Below are 25989 nucleotides of genomic sequence, written 5' to 3'. Positions count from 1 at the left end.
TTTCTCCATCAGCAAACATTGTAGATCAGCGGTGCTTTAGGTGGGATAAGGCGTAGTTATTGTAACAGACTTTTCTGTGGTTGTATTGTGACAATGGTTTGATGGACGTTTCTACACGAAGTGAGTGTGTTTTGACCCTTTTGGGCTTCCATAGTTCATGGACTAACGTGCTTGACTCAGCTTTCCGGTATTTGGTACCGTAACAGAATAAGTAAAAAAAAAAAAGTATTCTGCTCCCGACAACTTGTGAATATAGCGTGTATTTATTTATTTATTTATTAAGCAAGTACATCCCTACAACGCTCGGTTACATTATGATAACAAACCGCAAATGAAAAACGGTGGCAAGTCCGACATTAAAACGTTTGTTCTACCAGTCAAGTTTCAACATGAACTAGAATTTGCGTTAACGGCACTATTTTTTTTTATCGCGTTAAATTGAAATCGCGTTAATGCGTTATTATCGCGTTAACTTCGACAGCCCTAATATATATATATATATATATATATATATATATATATATATATATATATATATATATATATATACACACATATATATATATATACAGGGGTTGGACAAAATAACTGAAACACCTGTCATTTTAGTGTGGGGGGTTTCATGGCTAAATTGGACCAGTCTGGTGGCCAATCTTCATTAATTGCACATTGCACCAGTAAGAGCAGAGTGTGAAGGTTCAATTAGCAGGGTAAGAGCACAGTTTTGCTCAAAATATTGCAATGCACACAACATTATGGGTGACATACCAGAGTTCAAAAGAGGACAAATTGTTGGTGCACGTCTTGCTGGCGCATCTGTGACCAAGACAGCAAGTCTTTGTGATGTATCAAGAGCCACGGTATCCAGGGTAATGTCAGCATACCACCAAGAAGGACAAACCACATCCAACAGGATTAACTGTGGACGCAAGAGGAAGCTGTCTGAAAGGGATGTTCGGGTGCTAACCCGGATTGTATCCAAAAAACATAAAACCACGGCTGCCCAAATCACGGCAGAATTAAATGTGCACCTCGACTCTCCTGTTTCCACCAGAACTGTCCGTCGGGAGCTCCACAGGGTCAATATACACGGCCGGGCTGCTATAGCCAAACCTTTGGTCACTCGTGCCAATGCCAAACGTCGGTTTCAATGGTGCAAGGAGCGCAAATCTTGGGCTGTGGACAATGTGAAACATGTATTATTCTCTGATGAGTCCACCTTTACTGTTTTCCCCACATCCGGGAGAGTTACGGTGTGGAGAAGCCCCAAAGAAGCGTACCACCCAGACTGTTGCATGCCCAGAGTGAAGCATGGGGGTGGATCAGTGATGGTTTGGGCTGCCATATCATGGCATTCCCTTGGCCCAATACTTGTGCTAGATGGGCGCGTCACTGCCAAGGACTACCGAACCATTCTGGAGGACCATGTGCATCCAATGGCGGTGCCGTGTATCAGGATGACAATGCACCAATACACACAGCAAGACTGGTGAAAGATTGGTTTGATGAACATGAAAGTGAAGTTGAACATCTCCCATGGCCTGCACAGTCACCAGATCTAAATATTATTGAGCCACTTTGGGGTGTTTTGGAGAAGCGAGTCAGGAAACGTTTTCCTCCACCAGCATCACGTAGTGACCTGGCCACTATCCTGCAAGAAGAATGGCTTAAAATCCCTCTGACCACTGTGCAGGACTTGTATGTCATTTCCAAGACGAATTGACGCTGTATTGGCCGCAAAAGGAGGCCCTACACCATACTAATAAATTATTGTGGTCTAAAACCAGGTGTTTCAGTTATTTTGTCCAACCCCTGTATATAGGTCTAGTAACGTTAAGCAGGTTACACAGATTCCCCAAATCCCTTGCTGGGCACCCACTGTGTATTGTGATTACATGTATTCTAATATTTCATTGTCTTTTAGTTATTTTTATATTTTACTTAACGAAAATATCCTCGTGTTTTTACTTCCGCTATCGCAGCACTTTACCGCTAGCATTAGCCACTTGCTACCGTAGAGGGTCGGCTCATCTAGCCGCTGTCCGGTGGGGATGCATGGGTCTTTTGCTGTGCGGTGGTTGAGGTGTGGAAATAAAAGCACACGACAGGGTAGAGTCACTTTAACTGTTTAGTCAGGACTTCAGTGAGTGTTACAGCACTTTAGACTGCCTAGTTCCAGAACCCGAACTTCAATGCTGGGACCATAAGGCGAGTGTCATATACAAAACTTACTGCTAGTGGAACGATTCGGCTCTAAGAGCCGGCTCTTTAAAGTGAACGACGGGATCCGGCTCCTGATTGTGAGCCGATTCGTCCGTCCGTCCGTCCGTGTCTCTCTCTCTCTCTCTCTCTCGCACACAGAGAGAGAGAGAGAGAGACAGCGTGCACACGAACAGGAGGGAGGGAGAACTGTGATAGGTGAGTGAAATGCTCAGGTGCTCAGTCCCTCCATAACAGAAAAGAGAAACAGGATCAACCCATCAAAGATGAGCTCCTTGGTTTTTCTGAATGCTAATCTTCACTAAATACTTACAAATACTGTCACCTGGATGCTGCTTTTTCTTTTGCACATTTTCATTTATATTTTGTTGAGTGTGAGTGATGCTTCGTTAATGTGTTGTTTCACTCTAGATGCTTGTTTATTTTGTTTTGTTTATTAGGATTTTAAAGTCACGTTTTACACTTTGGTTACATTCATGACAGGAACATTCACCTCACTTGCATGTCTTTGGACTGTGGGAGGAAACCGGAGCACCCGGAGGAAACCCACGCAGACACGGGGAGAACATTCAAACTCCACACAGAAAGGACCCGGGCTCTTCACCTGGGGATCGAACCCAGGACCTTCTTGCCATGAGGCAACAGTGCCAACCACTTAGCCACCGTGCCGTCCCACTCTAGATGCAAATTTACAAATAATATACACAATCAGATCTTTTTGTCTAATTGAGATGGGTCTTTGTTTTTGTATTTTATAATTTATTGTTGGAGCACTCTGTTCCATGTTGAGTATATAAATAAATCCATTTAAATAATTAACATTTGATACAATGTTTTTTTACATTAGTAATTCATTTTACATGTAATTTGGTAATAAATTAATTTAAGCAACAAAAAAAATCTAAGGAGCCACTTGGGAGCCGAAAGAGCCGGCTCTTTTTAGTGAGCAGAGCCAAAAGAACCGGCTCTCTAAAAGGAGCCGAAATTCCCATCACTACTAACAGAACGTCCGAACACACGTCTGATTGGCTGAGCTGAATGTCACTCACATACTAGCTCTAACGTTCCCGTCAGAGCGGTAGAGAGAACAGAGTGGCGACACTCCCATAGGGAACCGTTGGAAAGGGGGCGGGACATTTTTTCTGCCCAGCTTCCGGGTTGTGGAGCTCTGTATAGTTCCAAACAACCCATAGAGCCCCATTCATTTCCACTACTTATCAAACATTTTTAGCTGTATGTTGCTTTGTTTTAAAAAAATTATGAATTTAATGTCATTAATATACTTAATACTGTTATTGTTTAGCATTTGCTCAGCACTAAATGTTACATGTTTATCTTAATTAATAGGTATAACCCAATTTAGCTTAGTCAGTTAAGCTTAATTAATGACACACGAGTCTTTTCACCTAAAATGAGTTGATTAATCAAGAGTCTTGTTACAGAAATGATCATAAAACATTAGAACCACAATAAATCATTATACTTTTACTTTCATACTTAAGTACATTTGAAGGTAAATTTAGTTTAGTACTTTAGTGGAGGTAAAGAGTATTTTTACTTTTACTACTACTTTTACTGGAGTAATATGTTACCTTGGATATCTCTACTTTAACTCAACTACATGGTTTGTCTACCTTGTCCACCACTTACATTAGACAAAATGAACTAGTGCATATTCATAATGAATTCATTAATGTATTACATGTAGGAATCAATTATTAATCACTCATGAAATAAGAGATGAATGAATGCTTTTTCATGTACCTGCACTATAATGTTTTTGGTACGGTAATGTGTTTATCAATCTGTTCATTCAGTGCAGGTAAACCTTATGAATCCAGCACATGACTTAGTGTTTAGCAAAAATGATTATTATTATGAATCCTCAGGAAAGTGAAGGGAGATTAGTTTATGCAAAAAACAAAACATAAAAAACTTTAATGTCTATACTGTATATTGTCTCTACTACTTAAGGATATCGCATTATGTAATGTATGCTAATATAATGTACTGTGTGTTAACAAGAACGACCTATTAACAAGTCATTATAAACATCAATCTTCCACTTTATATACCAAATTGACATTAAAGCAGATGCAGTAAATGTAAACGCAGTTGAAAATACCCAGAAATTGTACAAATGTTTATTATTTGCCGTTTAATATTTCATTTACTGCTGCCTGTCCCATTTGAGAACATGACAGCGCCGGGTTTGTTTGGAACTATTGAGGGTTACATGAACCACGTGACCGCGTAGCGGCGAGATCAAGGAGTGTCGCAACTCTCTCTATCTACGGCTCTGGTTCCCGTTGCTTAACTGAAACCACCAATCAGAATTACAGCAGCTCGTTAGAGTTCATCTGGCCAATCAACAGTCAGAAACATGAATAACGTGTAAATGATTTACAAAATCATTGGTTTGTAAGCGTCCCCGTTCTTATTAACCAAAATAACTAACAAAATAAATAACAAATAAAACAGCCAATCCGGGGCCCTCAATTATTCGAGGCCCCTGGGCTGAAGCCCAGGTAAGCCCGTGCATTAAATCGCCCCTGCCCACAGGAGTCTAAACGCGGCCGCTGAGGAAGAAATGCGGTGAAGCTTTATGTCCGAATCATCATCCAAGTGATGCGACCTCGATATCAGACTCAACAACAGAGAACAGAGGCTTTAGAGTCAGGGAAGAGGTGAGTTCACTCAATATGATGAAACGATTCATTTAGCTTGTGCTAGATTTGGTTTTAGATTGGGATATTTAATGAATAGTCGTCTTTTTAAGGGACCGTCTGCAAATTACACTTTTAAACGTTCTAGTAATGCCAAAATGAGTAAGTGAGTTCTCATAAAGCAAATTTATAAGAAACTCTGGTTTGGAAGCTTTCTTAAAGAACAATAAATAAATTTACTTTATCGTTTTGATGGCTGTAGTTGCTCCACATTGGTGTGTCACTACATTAGATTTTTTTTTAGGTCGAATTACATGGAACTAAAAGATTTGATTTCTTTTTAGAAAAAAACAATCACTAAAACAGCTACATGTTTTTATTTCTCATTCTGATGGCTAACTGCATGAGCTGTCTCACACCACACTGTGGGTATTCTGTAACATCACTTAGTATACCTACTTACATAGACTCTTCCCTATGTAGGTTATCTTGATAAGTAAAATAAAATATATAGATTCATTTTATATACGCAATCATAAACAAGCTGCTGCACATGGAAAGCTACAGACTTACCGTCTAACATTTCAAAATCTGTCTCAGTGGTCATTCTAACTTAGTCACTTGCACTATTAAAGTTTGTTATATTCCTTTTATTACAGAAAAGTTATGTAATTCATTATAGATTGAGACAAAGCTCTTTTGAGTAACTCTTCTCTAAATATTTGATTGTACTGGGTGAATTGCTATAGACTGGTTTTGAAACTAAATTTAATTTTTGTGTTTTCAGTATTGAACTTTTGATGGCATGTGGAAAGAAACTGGTTTCACCAAAGTTGCATGAGGGCCAGAAACGAAATGGCTTTATGATTCACAAGATATTTACATCAAAGGCAGTGTACATTAGACCATTTCCGGTAAATTATTTAAAAATAATATAAGCAGTATGTTTATATGGCAATTGTAGCATATAGTTTTCATGGTTTGGCAATGGGCTAAACACCAACATTTTCTAAATGCATTTTGTGTGTGTGTTTGTTTTGTTTGTTTTTAGTTTAAAACCACAGATTTAGAGGACAGTTGTGGGGAGGTTAACACTACAACAGCATCTAGTGACCACAGAACTACCACTGGCTGTCACACCAGTCATTGTATGACTACAAAGGCTAGGGATCCACCTGAGTGACAGATTATTTGCTGTTGAGACTGTTCTGAAATATTTGGTTTCTGCATGCAACAATATATGAGAAACATTTGTTTGCCTGGGACACGATCTTTGTTAACTAGTCTAATAGTGATTTCCTGACCTGTACGTAACACATGGGCTACAAGACCATCAGCAAGAAGCTTGGTGAGACAGAGACCACTGTTGGTGCGATAATTCGAAAATGGAAGAAATACAAGATCACAGTCAATCGCCCTCGCTCTGGAGCTCCATGCAAGATCTCACCTCGTGGGGTAAGAATGATTTTGAGAAAGGTGAGGTCAGCCCAGAATTACACGGGAGGAGCTTGTCAATGATCTCAAGGGAGCTGGGAGCACAGTCACCAAGAAAACCATTATTATAAAACGGATAGTTCCGGTCCTAAAATCTGATTGGCTGAGCTGCGTTCGAAGCCGTTGTAAAATCCCCGATAAACGCACACCTAGGACCACCTCACATCATTCCATATTAATACGCCACTGAATAAAAAAATTAAAGTTATTTTCGCCCTCATGTTGCCTAGCAACACTGTTAATCGGACTACCTTGCGTCGCGGAAGAATGCTTTATTGTAAGTTTATACACAATAAATACATTTATGATTAAAAATTTTTGTATTTATTGTATTTTATGTTGACCGCCGTTTTATAAAAGCAATAAGCCACTCGAGACCGTACGTTACTGTTAAGATTTTAGCACGGGGAAAGAAGTTTTAGGCACTCCGCTTCGCGTTGTGCCAAAAACGTCATCCCCGTGCTAAAATCACAGTAACGCACGGCCTCTCGTGGCTTATTGCTTTAGTAACAGACTTCGCCGTAATGGATTGAGATCCTGCAGTGCCCGCAAAGTCCCTTTGCTCAAGAAGGCTCATGTACAGGCCTGTCTGAAGTTTGCCAATGAACACCTGAATGATTCAGAGAAAGCTTGGGAGAATGTGATATGGTCAGATGAGACCAAAATTGAGCTCTTTGGCATCAACTCCACTCGCCGTGTTTGGAGGCAGAGAAATGCCCAGTGGGGATGGTGTTCTTGGGGTCATATCCAGCATTTCTCTGCTCCTCCCGTGTAATTCTGGGCTGACCTCACCTTTCTCAGAATCATTCTTACCCCACCAGGTGAGACCTTGCATGGAGCTCCAGAGCGAGGGCTGTGATCTTGTATTTCTTCCATTTTCGAATTATCGCACCAACAGTGGTCTCTTTCTCACCAAGCTTCTTGCTGATGGTCTTGTAGCCCATTCCAGCCTTGTGCAGGTCTACAATCTTGTCCCTGACGTCCTTTGATAGCTCTTTGGTCTTGCCCATGGTGGTCGAGAGATTTGAACGGAAGAAACTGATTCTATGACAGGAGTGTTTTATACAGGGACAGGACTAATTTGTGTGCCTCATGTGCACATAACCGGTCTGTGGGGGTCAGAATTCTTGCTGGTTGGTAGGGGATCAAATACTTATTTCCCTTAATTAAATACAAATTAATGTATAACCTTTATTTAAAGTTTTTTTCTGGATTTTTTGTTGATATTCTGTCTCTCTCTGTTAAAATAAACCTTCCATAAAAATTATAGACTGTTCAAGTCTTTCTAAGAGGGTAAAGTTACAAAATCAGCAGGGGATCAAATACTTATTTTCCCCACTTTATGTATGTATATATATATATATCACAAAAGTGAGTACACCCCTCACATTTCTGCAAATATTTCATTATATCTTTTCATGGGACAACACTATAGACATGATACTTGGATATAACTTAGAGTAGTCAGTGTACAGCTTGTATAGCAGTGTAGATTTACTGTCTTCTGAAAATAACTCAACACACAGCCATTAATGTCTAAATAGCTGGCAACATAAGTGAGTACACCCCACAGTGAACATGTCCAAATTGTGCCCAAATGTGTCGTTGTCCCTCCCTGGTGTCATGTGTCAAGGTCCCAGGTGTAAATGGGGAGCAGGGCTGTTAAATTTGGTGTTTTGGGTACAATTCTCTCATACTGGCCACTGGATATTCAACATGGCACCTCATGGCAAAGAACTCTCTGAGGATGTGAGAAATAGAATTGTTGCTCTCCACAAAGATGGCCTAGGTTATATGAAGATTGCTAACACCCTGAAACTGAGCTACAGCATGGTGGCCAAGGTCATACAGCGGTTTTCCAGGACAGGTTCCACTCGGAACAGGCTTCACCAGGGTCGACCAAAGAAGTTAAGTTTACGTGTTCGGCGTCATATCCAGAGGTTGGCTTTAAAAAATAGACACATGAGTGCTGCCAGCATTGCTGCAGAGGTTGAAGACGTGGGAGGTCAGCCTGTCAGTGCTCAGACCATACGCCGCACACTGCATCAACTCGGTCTGCATGGTCGTCATCCCAGAAGGAAGCTGACGCACAAGAAAGCCCGCAAACAGTTTGCTGAAGACAAGCAGTCCAAGAACATGGATTACTGGAATGCCCTGTGGTCTGACGAGACCAAGATAAACTTGTTTGGCTCAGATGGTGTCCAGCATGTGTGGCGGCGCCCTGGTGAGAAGTACCAAGACAACTGTATCTTGCCTACAGTCAAGCATGGTGGTGGTAGCATCATGGTCTTGGGCTGCATGAGTGTTGCTGGCACTGGGGAGCTGCAGTTCATTGAGGGAAACATGAATTCCAACATGTACTGTGACATTCTGAAACAGAGCATGATCCCCTCCCTTCGAAAACTGGGCCTCATGGCAGTTTTCCAACAGGATAACGACCCCAAACACAACCTCCAAGATGACAACTGCCTTGCTGAGGAAGCTGAAGGTAAAGGTGATGGACTAAACCCAATTGAGCACCTGTGGCACATCCTCAAGTGGAAGGTGGAGGAGTTCAAGGTGTCTAACATCCACCAGCTCCGTGATGTCATCATGGAGGAGTGGAAGAGGATTCCAGTAGCAACCTGTGCAGCTCTGGTGAATTCCATGCCCAGGAGGGTTAAGGCAGTGCTGGATAATAATGGTGGTCACACAAAATATTGACACTTTGGGCACAATTTGGACATGTTCACTGTGGGGTGTACTCACTTATGTTGCCAGCCATTTAGACATTAATGGCTGTGTGTTGAGTTATTTTCAGAAGACAGTAAATCTACACTGCTATACAAGCTGCACACTGACTACTCTAAGTTATATCCAAGTTTCATGTCTATAGTGTTGTTCCATGAAAAGATATAATAAAATATTTGCAGAAATGTGAGGGGTGTACTCACTTTTGTGATACACTGTGTGTGTGTATATATATATATATATATATATATATATATATACAGTGTATCACAAAAGTGAGTACACCCCTCACATTTCTGCAGATATTTAAGTATACCTTTTCATGGGACAACACTGACAAAATGACACTTTGACACAATGAAAAGTAGTCTGTGTGCAGCTTATATAACAGTGTAAATTTATTCTTCCCTCAAAATAACTCAATATACAGCCATTAATGTCTAAACCACCGGCAACAAAAGTGAGTACACCCCTTAGTGAAAGTTCCTGAAGTGTCAATATTTTGTGTGGCCACCATTATTTCCCAGAACTGCCTTAACTCTCCTGGGCATGGAGTTTACCAGAGCTTCACAGGTTGCCACTGGAATGCTTTTCCACTCCTCCATGACGACATCACGGAGCTGGCGGATATTCGAGACTTTGCGCTCCTCCACCTTCCGCTTGAGGATGCCCCAAAGATGTTCTATTGGGTTTAGGTCTGGAGACATGCTTGGCCAGTCCATCACCTTTACCCTCAGCCTCTTCAATAAAGCAGTGGTTGTCTTAGAGGTGTGTTTGGGGTCATTATCATGCTGGAACACTGCCCTGCGACCCAGTTTCCGGAGGGAGGGGATCATGCTCTGCTTCAGTATTTCACAGTACATATTGGAGTTCATGTGTCCCTCAATGAAATGTAACTCCCCAACACCTGCTGCACTCATGCAGCCCCAGACCATGGCATTCCCACCACCATGCTTGACTGTAGGCATGACACACTTATCTTTGTACTCCTCACCTGATTGCCGCCACACATGCTTGAGACCATCTGAACCAAATAAATTAATCTTGGTCTCATCAGACCATAGGACATGGTTCCAGTAATCCATGTCCTTTGTTGACATGTCTTCAGCAAACTGTTTGCGGGCTTTCTTGTGTAGAGACTTCAGAAGAGGCTTCCTTCTGGGGTGACAGCCATGCAGACCAATTTGATGTAGTGTGCGGCGTATGGTCTGAGCACTGACAGGCTGACCCCCCACTTTTTCAATCTCTGCAGCAATGCTGACAGCACTCCTGCGCCTATCTTTCAAAGACAGCAGTTGGATGTGACGCTGAGCACGTGCACTCAGCTTCTTTGGACGACCAACGCGAGGTCTGTTCTGAGTGGACCCTGTTCTTTTAAAACGCTGGATGATCTTGGCCACTGTGCTGCAGCTCAGTTTCAGGGTGTTGGCAATCTTCTTGTAGCCTTGGCCATCTTCATGTAGCGCAACAATTCGTCTTTTAAGATCCTCAGAGAGTTCTTTGCCATGAGGTGCCATGTTGGAACTTTCAGTGACCAGTATGAGAGAGTGTGAGAGCTGTACTACTAAATTGAACACACCTGCTCCCTATGCACACCTGAGACCTAGTAACACTAACGAGTCACATGACATTTTGGAGGGAAAATGACAAGCAGTGCTCAATTTGGACATTTAGGGGTGTAGTCTCTTAGGGGTGTACTCACTTTTGTTGCCGGTGGTTTAGACATTAATGGCTGTATATTGAGTTACTTTGAGGGAAGAATAAATTTACACTGTTACATAAGCTGCACACAGACTACTTTTCATTGTGTCAAAGTGTCATTTTGTCAGTGTTGTCCCATGAAAAGATATACTTAAATATCTGCAGAAATGTGAGGGGTGTACTCACTTTTGTGATACACTGTATATATATATATATATATATATATATATATACAGTATATACACACATATACACACACACACGCCAAAAAAAAGGTCACCACCTGGATTTAACTAAGCAAATAGGTAAAAGCCTCCCACTGGATAATTACTACATGGGTGATTATGTTTTAGCTGGCAACAAGTTATTTAAGCCTAACTGATCCAGTGAGTAGCTTCTCATTTGTTAAACAACCATGTCGAAAGACATCCTGTGGTCGTGGAAAAGATGTTAATCTGTTTCAAAAGGGTCAAATTATTGGCATGCATCAAGCAGAGAAAACATCTAAGGAGATTGCTGAAACTATTAAAATCGGGTTAAGAACTGTCCAACGCATTATTAAGAAGTGGATGGACAGTGGGGAAACATCATCTTCGAGGAAGGAATGTGGTTGGAAAAAAATCTTGAATGATCGTAATCGGCGATCACTTCAACGTTTGGTGAAATCAAATGGTAGAAAAACTACAGTAGGGATATGTAGTAGTAGTAGTAGAAATGTCATTAAAATGATATGTTTAATAGTGAAAGTAACGCACAATGCGAAGGGAACTCAAGGGATTGGGACTAAACAGCTGTGTAGCCTTAAGAAAACCACTTGTCAGTGAGGTTAATCGGCAAAAACGGCTTCAATTTGCTAGGGAACATAAAGATTGGACTCTGGAGCAATGGAAAAAGGTCATGTGGTCTGATGAGTCCAGATTTACCCTGTTCCAGAGTGATGGGCGCATCAGGGTAAGAAGAGAGGTGGCTGAAGTGATGCACTGTGCATTGTTATTTTCCAATTGTTTCTGTAATCAAACAATTTAGCTGCTTAACAGTCGGGGGTCTCTGTTGTCACATGTGCTATATAATAAAGCATACTTTTTCAAGAACAAATGGGTCTGGACTGCAGACTGGTCAGTTTAGCACATACAGTCTCTTACTACAAACACATGTTGTAATATACCAACATGCATCATCTTGCTGAAGTAATTAAACACTTCTTTTATAAAGACTTTCAGAGAATTAATAGTCTTCATGCATGTGCAAGTTACACATTACACAGTTTAGGAACCACCACTGTTACAGTTTCAATTTTTATACAACCCCAAATCAGAAAAAGTTGGGACAGTAAGAAAAATGCAAATAATAAAAAAATAGAGTTTCTTACATTTAATTTGACCTTTATTTTATTGCAGACAGTATGAACCTATTTATGAAGATATTTCATGTTTTGTCTGGTCAACTTTATTTCATTTGTTAATAAACATCCATTCCTGCATTTTAGGCCTGCAACACATTCCAAAAAAAGTTGGGACAGTAAAGCATTTACATTTTCGGCATTTAGCAGATGCTCTTTTCCAGAGCGACTTACAGAAGTGCTTCCATAGTGAACATTACCTTACTCTAGTTTAAGTAAAAAAACAATCCAAGAACACAAATCTGTTGAAACCCTGTTAGAACCAAAGGTGTTTTTTTTTTTTTTTTTTTTTTTTTTTTTTTTTGCAAGAAATGAATAAGAATAAAGAGCGTTAGTAATTAGGTGAGTACAAGTCAGCTTAAGTGCTTAGTAAAGAGGTGGGGTTTTAATCATTTTTTAAAGACAGCAAGAAACTCAGATGTTCGGACAGACAAAGGAAGTTTGTTCCACCACTTGGGTCCAAGTACAGAGACGAGCCTTGATGCTCGTCTTCCTCGGGTCCTGGGTGGAGGATCAAGTCGGGCAAGATTAGTCGCTCGGAGGTTGCATGGTACAGAGTGGGGTTTGATTAGACCTCGAAGGTAACTTGGGGCTGGTCCATTTTTGGCTTTGTAGGCAAGCATCAGTGTTTTAAACTAAATGCATGCAGCTACAGGAAGCCAGTGAAGAAAACGCAGCAGTGGGGTTATTTTTAGAAAAAAAAAACCTGGAAAATAATCGAGCACCCGAGCCGTAGAGAAGTTCCTGTTCTGCAGATTCTCTCTTAAAAATCTGTTCTGTTCTGCATTGTTTAGGCTGGTTAAAAACCAGGTGAGCAACTGCATTTTGAATGAGCTGCAAGGGTGTAATAGTTGACATAGGACCACCTGCCAGGAGGGAGTTGCAGTAGTCCAACCGTAAGATTTCAAGTGACTGGACAAGAATCTGAGTAGCTTTCATGGAGAGAAATGGCCGAATCTTTCTGATGTTGTAGAGGAGGAACCGGCACGATCTTGTCATGTTGGCTACATAAGGAGAGAAGGTCAGCTGGTTATCCAGGACAACATCAAGGCTTCTTACATTATCAGATGGTCTGATCTGGGAGTCATCAAGAGAGATGACTAGGTCCTGGGTTGGAGATTGATCTCCAGGAATGAGTAACAGCTCTGTCTTGCTGGGATTAAGTTTTAGATGATGAGCTGACATTCATTGTGAGATATCTCGCAGACATGCTGAGATGTGAGCTGAGACTTGTGTGTCTGAAGAAGGAAATGACAGAATGAGCTGGGTATCATCTGCATAGGAGTGATAAGAGAAGCCATGGGAGGCTATGACCTTACCCAGAGAGCGGGTGTAGATAGAGAATAGAAGTGGTCCAAGTACAGAGCCCTGAGGAACACCGGTTGAGAAAGTGCATGGAAGGGATATATATCCCCTCCATGTCACCTGATAGGAGGCCATTCATTGCCATGCCGAACCAGTTACTCCAAGGTTGGAGAGCAACTGGTTGTAATGTTGCCATTCCTTTTCATCACACTTAAAACACATTTTGGCACAGAGGATACCAAGCAATTTAGTGTTTCAGGTTTTACTTTGTCCCATTCTTCCTGCAAACACGTTATAAGATGTGAAACAGTACGGGGTCGTCGTTGTCACATTTTTTGTTTCAAAATCCTCTACACATTCTCTATTGGGGACAGGTCAGGACTGCAGGCAGTCCAGTCCAGTACCCGTACCCTCTTCTTCTGCAGCCATGCCTTTATAATGTGTGCAGCATGTGGTTTTGCATTGTCTTGTTGAAAAATGCATGGGCGTCCCTGGAAAAGATGGCGACTTAAAGGCAGCATATGTTGCTCCAAGGTACCAATGTACTTTTCTGCATTAATGCTGCCATCACAGAAGTGTAAATTACCTTTGCCAATGGCACTGACACAACCCCATACCATGACAGACCCTGGCTTTTGGACTTGTTGCTGATAACAGTCTGAATGGTTCTTTTTGTCTTTGGTCCGGAGCACACAGCATCTTTTTTTCCAAAAAAGACCTGGAATGCTGATTCGTGTGACCACAATACACATTTCCACTGTGTGATGGTCTATCCTAGATGCCTCCAAGCCCAGAGAAGTCGACGCCGCTTATGGACATGGTTAACTTCTTTTTTGCACAGTTAAGTTTTAAGTGGCATATGTGCATGTAACTCCGTATTGTAGTACTTTACAAAGGTTTGTCAAAGTATTCCCTTGCCCATGTGGTTATATCAGCTATTGTTGAGCAGCAGTTCTTGATGCAGTGCCGTCTGAGGGTTTGAAGATCACAGGTGTTCAGTCAAGTTTGTGCCCTTGACATTTACACACTGAAATTCTTCCCGTTTTCTTGAATCGTTTAATGATATGTGCTGTAGAGGAGAAATATGGAAATCCCTTCCAATCTTTCTTTGAGGTATATTGTTTTTAAACATTTCAATAATTTACTCCCACATTTGTTGACAACCTGGAGATCCTCTAATCATCTTTGCTCATCAAAGACTCAGCCTTTCCTGCATGCTGCTTTTGTACCAAACCATGATTACAATCACCTGTTTACATCACCTGTTGGGAATCACATCATTATTTAGTTTTTTCACCTCATTAGTAGCCCTAAATTGCCCCCGTCCCAACTTTTTTGGAATGTGTTGCAGACCTGAAATTCAGGAATGGATATTTATTAACAAATGAAATGAAGTTGAGCAGACAAAACATGAAATATTTTGAGTTCAAACTGTCTGCAATCAAATAAAAGTCAAAGTAAATGTAAGAAACACTGCATTTTTATTTTATTTGCATTTTCCATACTGTCCCAACTTTTTCTGATTTGGGGTTGTAACTGAGCAGCTGAAATTTCTTGCATGATTAGGACAGGAGTGAGATTGCAAAGACAACAGTAAGGGCTAAAATAATTGAATACACCCCGATTTGGAAAGTTTTAAGACAAAATATGTATATACTTCAAGTATAATGATTCCAGATGTTTAATGTGTCTACTTACCTTGCAGTCCAACCACACAAGGCCAGTGTACAAGCAGTCATCTTTATGTTTAGTGTATCTGATTGGTCCTCTGGTGTCAAATTCACATTTTTAATTAACTGAAGCAAACAGCTAATTACATCATTAGTAAGTGCCTACACAAATAGACAGATTAAAAACATTTTTAAAAAATTAGCCTAACAAACAAGTCACTTTTTTTAAGACATCCTAAGCTACAAAACATTATTTAAATTGTCATTACTAACCTTTTCTTCTGTAATGACCATGACCCAGTTTCTTTGTTTTTGTGTAGACCCAGTATGTCTATGTTTTAAATATATAATTTACTCTAATGTGCATATTTAAACTAAATCTAAAAAAAAAAAATTCAATAATACACTGCCTGGCCAAAAAAAAGGTCACCACCTGGATTTAACTAAGCAAATAGGTAAAAGCCTCCCATTGGATAATTACTACATGGGTGATTATGTTTCAGCTGGCAACAAGTTATTTAACCCTAACTGATGCAGTGAGTAGCTTCTCATTTGTTAAACAACCATGTCGAAAGACATCCTGTGGTCGTGGAAAAGATGTTAATCTGTTTCAAAAGGGTCAAATTATTGGCATGCATCAAGCAGAGAAAACATCTAAGGAGATTGCTGAAACTATTAAAATCGGGTTAAGAACTGTCCAACGCATTATTAAAAAGTGGAAGGACAGTGGGGAACATCATCTTCGAGGAAGGAATGTGGTTGGAAAAAAATCTTGAATGATCGTGATCGGTGATCACTTAAACGTTTGGTGAAATCAAATGATAGAAAAACTACAGTAGAACTCAGGGATATGTTTAATAGTGAAAGTAAGAGCATTTCCACACGCACAATGCGAAGGGAACTCAAGGGATTGGGACTAAACAGCTATGTAGCCTTAAGAAAACCACTTGTCAGTGAGGCTAATCGGCAAAAACGGCTTCAATTTGCTAGGGAGCATAAAGATTGGACTCTGGAGCAATGGAAAAAGGTCATGTGGTCTGATGAGTCCAGATTTACCCTGTCCCAGAGTGATGGGCGCATCAGGGTAAGAAGAGAGGCGGCTGAAGTGATGCACCCATCATGCCTAGTGCCTACCGTACAAGCCTGTGGGGGCAGTGCGATGATCTGGGGTTGCTGCAGTTGGTCAGGTCTAGGTTCAGCAACGTTATGTGCCCAAAGAATGAGGTCAGCTGACTACGTGAATATACTGAACGACCAGGTTATTCCATCAATGGATTTTTTCTTCCCTGATGGCACGGGCATATTCCAAGAAGACAATGCCAGGATTCATCAGGCTCAAATTGTGAAAGAGTGGTTTAGGGAGCATGAGACATCATTTTCACACATGGATTGGCCACCACAGAGTCCAGACCTGAACCCCATTGAGAATCTTTGGGATGAGCTGGAGAAGACTTTGCGCAGTGGTCCAAATCTCCCATCATCAATACAAGATCTTGGGGAAAAATTTATACAACTCTGGACAGAAAAAAATGTTGTGACATTGCAGAAGCTTGTGGAAACAATGCCACAGCGAATGCGTGCCGTAATCAAAGCTAAAGGCGGTCCAACGAAATATTAGAGTGTGTGACCTTTTTTTTGGCCAGGCAGTGTATATTTATACATGTTTTATTAAAAGCTTTATTCATAGGGTCAATACCTAAGCACACTAGGTGTCCCACAAATCAAACAAATTTGAGTATAGGTAAGTTTTCACTCTCTACAGTTTCAACACAAATAGTTGTAACATTAAACACATGTACCAAATAATGTCAAAATTAAGTGACAGAGGGGCTTCTCCTACTAATTATTTTTGTGGGTTTTGTGTGGCACATGTTTTTCGGTAAATATTGTTTCACTGACTGGGCACAATGGAGCCCTGTCAAAGACCAATTATTTAAAAATTCCACAATTTGTAATTGGCTTGAGTTTGCTGCCCATGTCGGTGAATTTTATGCCTTTCCTGAAGAAAAGCTTTAAATTGTTTTTCTTTGTGACAAGATAAAATCATCAATGCATCAGAAAAGAATAAGAACTGTCCAACTTGTACATCTATGCACTGACCTGTTGACATAATGACTACCCTGACCCTTGACTTGACATGCAACCCCATATCATAATTCATTTTCTTCATCTCTGTTTCATTAGAATGCAGCCTTCTTGTACAGATGTTAGCACTGGTTTTCATTTGGCTTTTCTATATGTAAATCTCATTTGAATCAGCCAGTTTCTTACAGTTCGTTCACAAACATTGACTTCTGTTTTTTTTTACCCATTTGCTTTTAATTTTTCTTGTGCATTTTCTATATTTAAGGCATATTGCTTTGCTTTGAGTTTTCTATTCTGATGCATATTTTGTCTACCCGGATGTTGTCCTGAATGTTATTCTTTTAGAACCCTCCCATTTTGTTCAAACTAGCATAACATTTTACAAACAGCTGACTGGACACAACCAATGTCATTTGTCACATTCTATGTAGGTTTAATTATTAAAGAGGTTTCATTATCATTTCCATTGTTTCAGCTGACAACTCTCATGTTGGAGCATGTTTTCTTTTAATTAGGTAAGTCCAACAGCTTTAAACATTAAGTAAGCACTCCCTTTTAACTTCACACTGGGGTTTGCTGGGGTTGTACATTGTGACAGTCCTATATGTTACAAAAACAGTTAGAGTTGAAGATTATAATAAGGTTTTGTAAATGGTGAATGACATACACCAATCAGACAAATTCTACCCCTTCACCTTAAAAGGTATTATGGTAATGTGTGTAGAATTTAATAAGAAATATACAAAAAGAAGTCTCAGGTAACATATTTCACACAGGATATTTTAATTAAGTGGACAAGTTTAAGTTTAAGTGAAAAACTAGAATTTACAAACCCTATTTCAAAGAAAAGTTGGGACATTGTGTACAATGCAGTAAAAAGTATCTGTGATTTGTAATTATCTTTATTTAACTGACAAAAGTAGAAAGAAAAGCTTTTAATGAAAGTGTTTTTAATGGTCAACTTTGTTGAATTTTGTAAATAAAAACAGATTTTGAATTTGATACCTACAACACACTCCAAAAAATTTGGAACAGAGGCAAAGAGGAGTCAGACGTTTATAGAACACTCAAGTTACAGCATTCCACAATAAGAAGGTGAGTTGGTAAAAAGTGAGGAAATCATGATTGTGTATAAAAAGTGGATCCACCAAAGTCTGTGCAAGCAACCACTGTTATGGCTCACCACTTTGTGCCTAACTTCATGAGAGAATTGCCGATCAGTTGAAAAAAACATTTCTTAATGGAAGACTGAAAAAACTTTAGTCTTTCACCATCCACTATACATAATATTTTTTTTTAAATCAGGGAATCTGGATAAATCTGTGTAGAGCAAAGCGGAAACCACTTTAGAATGTACATGACCTATAATCTTAATCTCTTAAACATTGCATGAAAACTGTCATGCTATAAATAAAGCCAGATTGGTTCAGAAGAACTTCAAAAAACCACTGTCACAGTCAAGACAGTCCACTGTTGCATCAAAAAATGCAACCTGAAAGCCTATTACACAAAGCCATACATGAATTCTATGCAGAAATGCAGCCACATTCTAAGACAAAAAGGACTATCCAGACTGTTGAGCAGCTGAAGTATCATATTAAGCAAGAATTAACAAAAAATGCACTTGCAAAACTGCAACAATTGATGTTTTCAGTTCCGAAACCATTATAAAGTCAAATGAAAAATGCAATGAAATTGATCAGTGTAAACATTGGAAATATTTCTTTCTACTTCTATTAGTTTAAATCTCTTAATTTGAGAGAATTAACAAATCAAAGATCATTCTTTTTACTGTGTTTTACAAAACGTTCTGTTTAACAAATAAGGTAATTGAAAACAATGAAAATCATTCATTTGTCCTTTTGTCTGTTAAATAAAGGTTCCTGTGAATTAACAAATTAAAATTTTACTGCAGTTTTAGAAAGTGTCTCAGCTTTTCTTGAAATAAAGTTTGTACTTGTTCCTTTAGTGCAGACAAGAGTACGGGCTTTTATTAAGATTGGACCAGATGAAAAAATTTACAATGTTGCCTTCTATAATCAGTTTTTACTGGATTAGATAATAAGAAAATTTAGAACTTTAAGTGTATGAAAATTCTCACCATAACTTTCAGTTGTTCCGACTTTATGGTAGGTAGTTCATGACGAAAGAGACAAAGACTGTTGAAACGCTTTAGAAAGTCATTGAAAAGTTCTTCGGGCTCAGTGATTGAAATTGTGCAGAACCTGTCTAAAAAGGAAAAACACACCACTAATGTAATATAAATAAAAGAAATGCACATCATATGTCATAAACATAAATGTCTTATTACCAGGGCATGGAAAATCCGGCCATGAACAAAATTCCTTATGCTGAGTCTTGAGCTGCCTTTTCAACTCCAAAATTCGTTCTTTATCTTAAAAACAAACAAGCCAAAGTTTTGCAAGTTTGCCAGGTGAACACATACTAGACATGATGAAGTGGCTTTTGGTTACTTACATTTCTTCAAGTCCAGTGTTGGTTTAATGGTTGCACAAAGGAACATCTGACAACTGCAGCACATGAGCATGTCACAGTCAATATTTATCCAACCATACTGAGCACAAATTAATGGTGAAAGAACACATGGCTTTCCAGTCCATTTCAAACAGTTTTGAAGTTAAGAAAAAATTTACAAACATAAAGCAAAGAAAAAGGTGAAAAACCACACGCTAAACATTAACCACTAAACATATTATGTAAGAACTAAACACTGTTGTGTTACAATTTCTGCTGGTCAAGGCCTTCATATTATGAACTATTTGCAAATGTGTATGATGGCACAGATAATTATTACCAGTGATAGCAGTCATTTTATAATCACAAATTACCAGCCAGATACAAATCTCTCCTGGTATTAGACTTAACTCTTTGATGTGATATAAAAAAAAGCCAGTGAAACATCTACATTTTGAACGACTAGTTTGTCAACATAGACATACCTCTGGTGTTTGAAAGTGCACAAATTTAAAACAACTTAAGATTTCAAGAATTATTGGTCAGATAAGACCAAAATAGACATTTTAACTTCAATGTGTGCACAATTTTTTTTTTTAGTTGTTTCACTATTTTATTGTAGCCATTTCCTAACTTGAGGACGGTAGTCCTAGCTAATAAAATTATTAGTAAATGTAAGTACAAGTGAACCCAAAGTGATGTAGATCATGAGTAATCAGGCTTTTACAATGTAAGCTAAAATGTATAAAAGGATATTGAGTATGACTCCACTCTGGTAAAAAATGCATCCTTCTTTGTTGCTTCACATGGCACTTCAGTGACAAAATTATGAGATGAACTGAAAAACAGAAGAGAAAGTGTTTAAACAGAACAACTAATGCATTCCCAAAACTAGTGGGAGTTAAAAAGAAACTTTGATTACTTTCAGCAGGCCCAGCATATTAAAAGTGTGGTAGCTTACTTAGATGATCTCACACCAGGGGTACTCAATTCCAAGTTCCACAAAAGTATTATTTTGGTTTTATGCTTTGTGTTATTGCTGTGCAAATCGTAGACATTTTTAAACTCTTTCCTAATTTGTTTAAATTAGAACTTGATTTAGTCCACTTGTTGCAGACACAAGTCAAGGATACCTAAAAATCATACAGGATCTTACCACAATGTAGAGTGCCACAGCTAAGGCACTGGATACTTTTGTGGAAAAGTGATTCCAGTTTTTGTTAATTTTTGAAAAAGGTTAAAAACATGTTTTTACTTTATAGTTATGAATTATAAAATGTTGATTGATAAGTTGATGTGGATTGGTGGGTAAAACAATGATATCCATTTAAAATCAAATCAACACAAAATGTGCAAGTCAAGCGGTTTGCATACTTTCTGAAACCACTGGATATCCTCTTTCTTTAATAAAAATGCAAATCTTACCAAAACTGCAGGGGGTTTAATAGTTTAAATAGATGTTCATTTAAATAACTTTAAATTAGTATTAGTATCTGCTGCAGACACTGCCAATTATGCCCGCCAGATGGCGCCCAGCCGACGGGTGGCAACACCGAGTTTGAAACCGAGGAGTTCAGAAACTTGGTGCTGGCGTGCTAGCGGAATATCCCGCTGTGCCACACCACATGACATAATGTCACGCCACAGCACAACATTTTCATTACAAGACACAATTTACTGTGATTAATACTGTAGAAGTCTTGTGCATTTTAAAAAAACTTTATAGTGGTAAATATGTATAAAATAATTCCAAAAGCATTTATAAACAGTTCCAAGTGTTACTGATTTATTATGTTTATATATTTTACGCTTCATTTTAATTACCTTCACACTTCAGGAGGTTTTGCATGTTAACCTTACCATTAAAAAAAAACAAATAAAACACATTCCATCTAAAAGTAAAACCTTTACATAAACCATTTTATTTTGCATTACTGATACAAGTGTTTTGAAGGAAACACACACCTTTGATGAATGTTTTTATTTGATTACGGTAAAACCAGGAGTCATGTCACTTTTTTATTTCATTGCAGACAGTTATTTTATTTGACTTTTATTTTATCACAGACAGTATGAATCGGTGATATCAACAGGTGATTTGGTACAAAAGCAATAGGTCCACAATAGGTCACTGAGTCTCTGAGGATCAAAGATGAGCAGAGAATCTCCACTTTGTCAACAAATGTGTAAGACAATTATTGAGATGTTTAAAAACAATGTTTCTCAAATAAAGATTGGAAGGGATTTGCATTTTTACTCTACAGTACATAATGTCATTAAACAATTTAAAACATCTAAAGGAATTTAAGTGTGTAAAAGGCAAGGGTGCAAGCCTAAGCCGAACTCCTGTGAGCTCCGTTTCCTCAGATCGCACATCATCAAGAACAGTAATTTATTAATGGCTGAAATAACCACAAGGAAAAGGGATTATTTTGGCAAACCTTTGGAAAGTACTACGTTATGAAAAAAGTCACAAACATGTTCACCAACACGTGAGTTTGGGAGAAAAACTCATGTTCCAGCACGACTGTGCCACTTGACACAAAGTAACATCCAGAAAGGCATGTTTTGATGGGTTTGGTATGAAAACACATCGGTGGCCTGCACTGAACCCTGACCTTAACCCCACTAAACCCCAATGAACACCTTTGGAATGAAATGAAATGTCAATTACAAGCCAAGCCTTCTCATCGAATACTTGTGCCTGGGCTGACAAATGCTCTTTTGACAGAATTGGCACAAACTGTTACAGACACTCTCAGCCTTCTCAGAATAGGAGGGGAAGTAAGTTCATGTGTGTAGAAGCATGCAGTTGTGTATATATATGTCAGATTGCATGGGCATCTTCTGTGTCCTCTTAAGGTCACCCCACAGATGTTCAATTGTATTCAGGTCTGGCCTTTGGCTGGGCCATTACAAAAATTTCATCATCTTCTGGTGAAGCCTTTTGTTTATATGGATGTATGCTTGGGGTCATTATCATGCTGAATTCCTCTTCAGCTTTTCAGCAGAGGCCTGAAGGTTCCATATATCAGTCAAAGCCCCCGTTCCAGCTAAAGAAAGCCCCAAAGCATAATGCTGCCACCACCATGCTTTACAGTGGGTATGGTATTCTTTTGGTGATGCACTGTTTTTATGGCAACCAGACCTTTGGAATTATGAAAAAAAATTTCTACCTTGGTTTTATCAGACCAGAAAAACTTTTATATCCACGGTGTGTGTATATTCAAGCATTTTTATCCAGTCCCATTACCTCAGGTGTATACAATTAAGCCCCTAGACGTACAGTCTGCCTTTACATACTATACATATAGGTGGCACAACCAGATAGCTTTTCCTTTAATAATTAACACTGTATTTTGTGTCTATTAAATCTTTAATTTAAGGAAAAGTCCTATTCTTATTAAAATACAATTAGAAAACCCAGGGGAAAAAACTCCCCTTAAACTTGAGCAATAGCAGGAACCTGGCTCTCTTAAACCTAAAATATGAATGGAACCCTGTATTTGTAATACTATTTCATGTCAAAATGACAGCTGTAAGTTTTATTCACTGAAAAAATACTAGAAGGCCAAGGAATCTTTTAAACTCTGATGAAAAGTTCCTCAGAGTTTATTCTTTGAAAGACCGGAAGAAGTCCAGCAAGGACCTAGCTCAGCATTTGGCAGCTTCATCAGGAAAGGACCTTTCTACAGCCCAAAGAAGCTTGTTTAGGAATAGTCCTGATGGAAAGGTAGAAGCCAAGAAACCACTTTTACAAAGTGGTGTAACACATAAAATCCTATGTTTGCATGTCTATGCATGTGCCAATAGACACAACCAGTTGCACAGTTTCTGCACTACTCGTCACTTTACATACTTGTTCACTTTAAATTGCTCTTTTTAATTATATTGTTAATTTTTCTAATGTTTCTACATTTCTATTTTTAAAAACATTCTATATTTTTTTTGTATAACATATTTTTTAACTATTTTTGTAGATTTTGTAATTACTGTGGCAGAGCAGTCACAAAAGCATTTCACTGCCAGTTGTACTGTGTATGACTATGTATGTGACAAATAAACCTTTATTTGATTTGATTTTGAACCAGGCTATGACAAAGAGATTTATGCCATAAATGGTTTGTCACAGTAGCTAACTCGGTAGTAAAAAGTACAAACTTTAAAGACATTTACAACATCTAATTTAGCCCTCTGACTGATGGCAAACCACATCGCAACATTTTAATAGAACAATTTATAAACAGATTGAGTAATGTGGTATAACATATTACACAGTATATTGCTAATAGCACTTTCTCTATTTTGGGGTTGTTCTTCTGTATGTAATAAAAAGTCAAAATTTCAGTTCAAATAATAATAAAAAAAATCATCTTTTTCTCCAAACCAATGCAACTTGCTCCACTGGAAGCTCATACCTGACAGGCATCTGTCAGGTATGACAGATGCCTGTCTGATCTGAACTCACTTTGCAAGTGACTCATATGAAAAATGCCATAGACAGACAACACGGACACCAGTTTTTCCAATGCCTTATAAAGATCAATATAATCTAAATAAAAAATGACCTCATAAAGCATAGTTTCATGTTGTTTCAAAACAGTAGAAAAAATCCAGGAAGCAGTAGAGCTGCTCCCACTCGATTTCACCTAGAGTCTCACACTGGCAAAAAGAAATGTTTTATCTGACCATAGAACATGGTTCAAGTAAAATTTTCAGTGGCGTTTAGAAATTTTTAGGTGCTTACATTTATGGTACTAGCAAACCTTCCAAAAAATGTGTTGGCATGGAGGTGGTGTCTGATGGTAGTTTTGGAGACTTGGTGAACCCAACCCAACATGCTAAACAGTGATTTTTTTTTATGCCTCCATTGACATACTTTATATATATATATATATATATATATATATATATATATATATATATATATATATATATACAGTATATATATATATATATATATATATATATATATATATATATATATATATATATATATATATTCTTAATAATATCGAAGAATTCAAAGTGTGCCAGACTGCCCTATTAATTAAGCAGCAACAACACTTGGAGCAGCACTAGTGTGGATAGCTGCTTATTTAACAATGTTACACAACTAAATTCCTTTAATTCAATCTCCCAATTTAAGTGAACTTCATTGATTAAAATATAAGTCACTGGCATGTCTACTTCACCCTATTAACCTCACCCTGTTAACCTATCCTTTAAAGTTTAAGCTTCTAAAAACACAATTTGTCAACAACTTTGCATTATTGGCAATAATTTGTAGATCCAAAAACAAGATCCAGTTGGTTCAAAATGCAGTAGCTTGAGTGCTAACAAGTACTAGAAAATTTTATCATATTAGTCCTATTTTATCATTTTTGCACTGGGTGCACATAAAATTACACAATAATCGCAAAAGACTGACTTGTCGTGCTCAATAAGCTCACTCAACAGTGTTTTCACTTACAATGTGAGGGGTGACTTAGTATTTTACCTAGAAATTAAACATTGGGGAATAGCATTCTCATACTTTGCCCCACAACTTTGAAACCCAGACTGCTGCAGAAGATTAACATACTTAATTAAACATAAGTAACATTAAGTAAAACATACTTATTTATTCAGGCCAAAGTGTGGACTGTGGATGCAGCACACTGTCAGAAATCTGGCATCTACAGTGTGCAAAAGTTTTAGGCAGGTGTGAAAAAATGAGTACAGTAATGTACTGCTTTTAAAAATAGAAGTGTTAATAGTTTATTTTTGTAAATTAACAAAATGCAAAGTGAATGAAAAAGAAATCTAAATCAAAATCAATACCCTTTGTCTTCAAAACAGCAATTTTGAACAGGGATTACCCTGTTCTTTTGTAATACAGGTCAACTAGTTTAACTGTCATCCAAACGAAGCACATTTTTGTTTGTTTATATTTGTACTACAGCGCATTGTTTTTCGTCCAGAATTAAAGCCGTTTTTTGTGAATACCAGCAAAAACATCGGTGGATCCAACTCAAACAGCACTTCAACACTTCATTTAAAGCTAAGTATATTTTTCACTGTTATTATGGCTCCTGCAGCAGCTCTGTATCCATGTGTTGAGTGTGGCATGTTTAGCATGTTTAGGGCAAAGCACCGACCATCTCAGTTGCACGTGTCCAACAGGTTTTCCCCACTCAGTGACCCACCCGCTGAGAAGCCTGTTAATGTAAGTGCTCTGGTTATAGGAGATTCTCAGCTTAGA

The 25989-nt window shown here is 38.5% G+C and overlaps 1 protein-coding gene across 2 annotated transcripts in view; it reads right to left on the bottom strand.

Annotated features, from left to right (window-relative positions):
* Positions 1-25989, bottom strand: part of zc3hc1 (zinc finger, C3HC-type containing 1) — a 70800-nt gene that overhangs the window by 27452 nt on the left and 17359 nt on the right. For both annotated transcript variants that reach the window (XM_062994613.1, XM_062994614.1), the window contains exons 2-6: positions 20502-20583; positions 19749-19899; positions 19582-19665; positions 19372-19499; positions 15214-15347 (exon numbers count right to left, since the gene is read on the bottom strand). In XM_062994613.1, coding sequence (XP_062850683.1) covers positions 15214-15347; positions 19372-19499; positions 19582-19665; positions 19749-19899; positions 20502-20583 — 579 coding nt within the window. The remainder of the gene's footprint in view (positions 1-15213; positions 15348-19371; positions 19500-19581; positions 19666-19748; positions 19900-20501; positions 20584-25989) is intronic.

The sequence above is a fragment of the Trichomycterus rosablanca genome, chromosome 1 (assembly GCF_030014385.1).
Source record: "Trichomycterus rosablanca isolate fTriRos1 chromosome 1, fTriRos1.hap1, whole genome shotgun sequence".
NCBI classification, from domain to species: Eukaryota; Metazoa; Chordata; class Actinopteri; order Siluriformes; family Trichomycteridae; genus Trichomycterus; species Trichomycterus rosablanca.
This window is presented reverse-complemented; position numbering and strand designations above follow the sequence as displayed.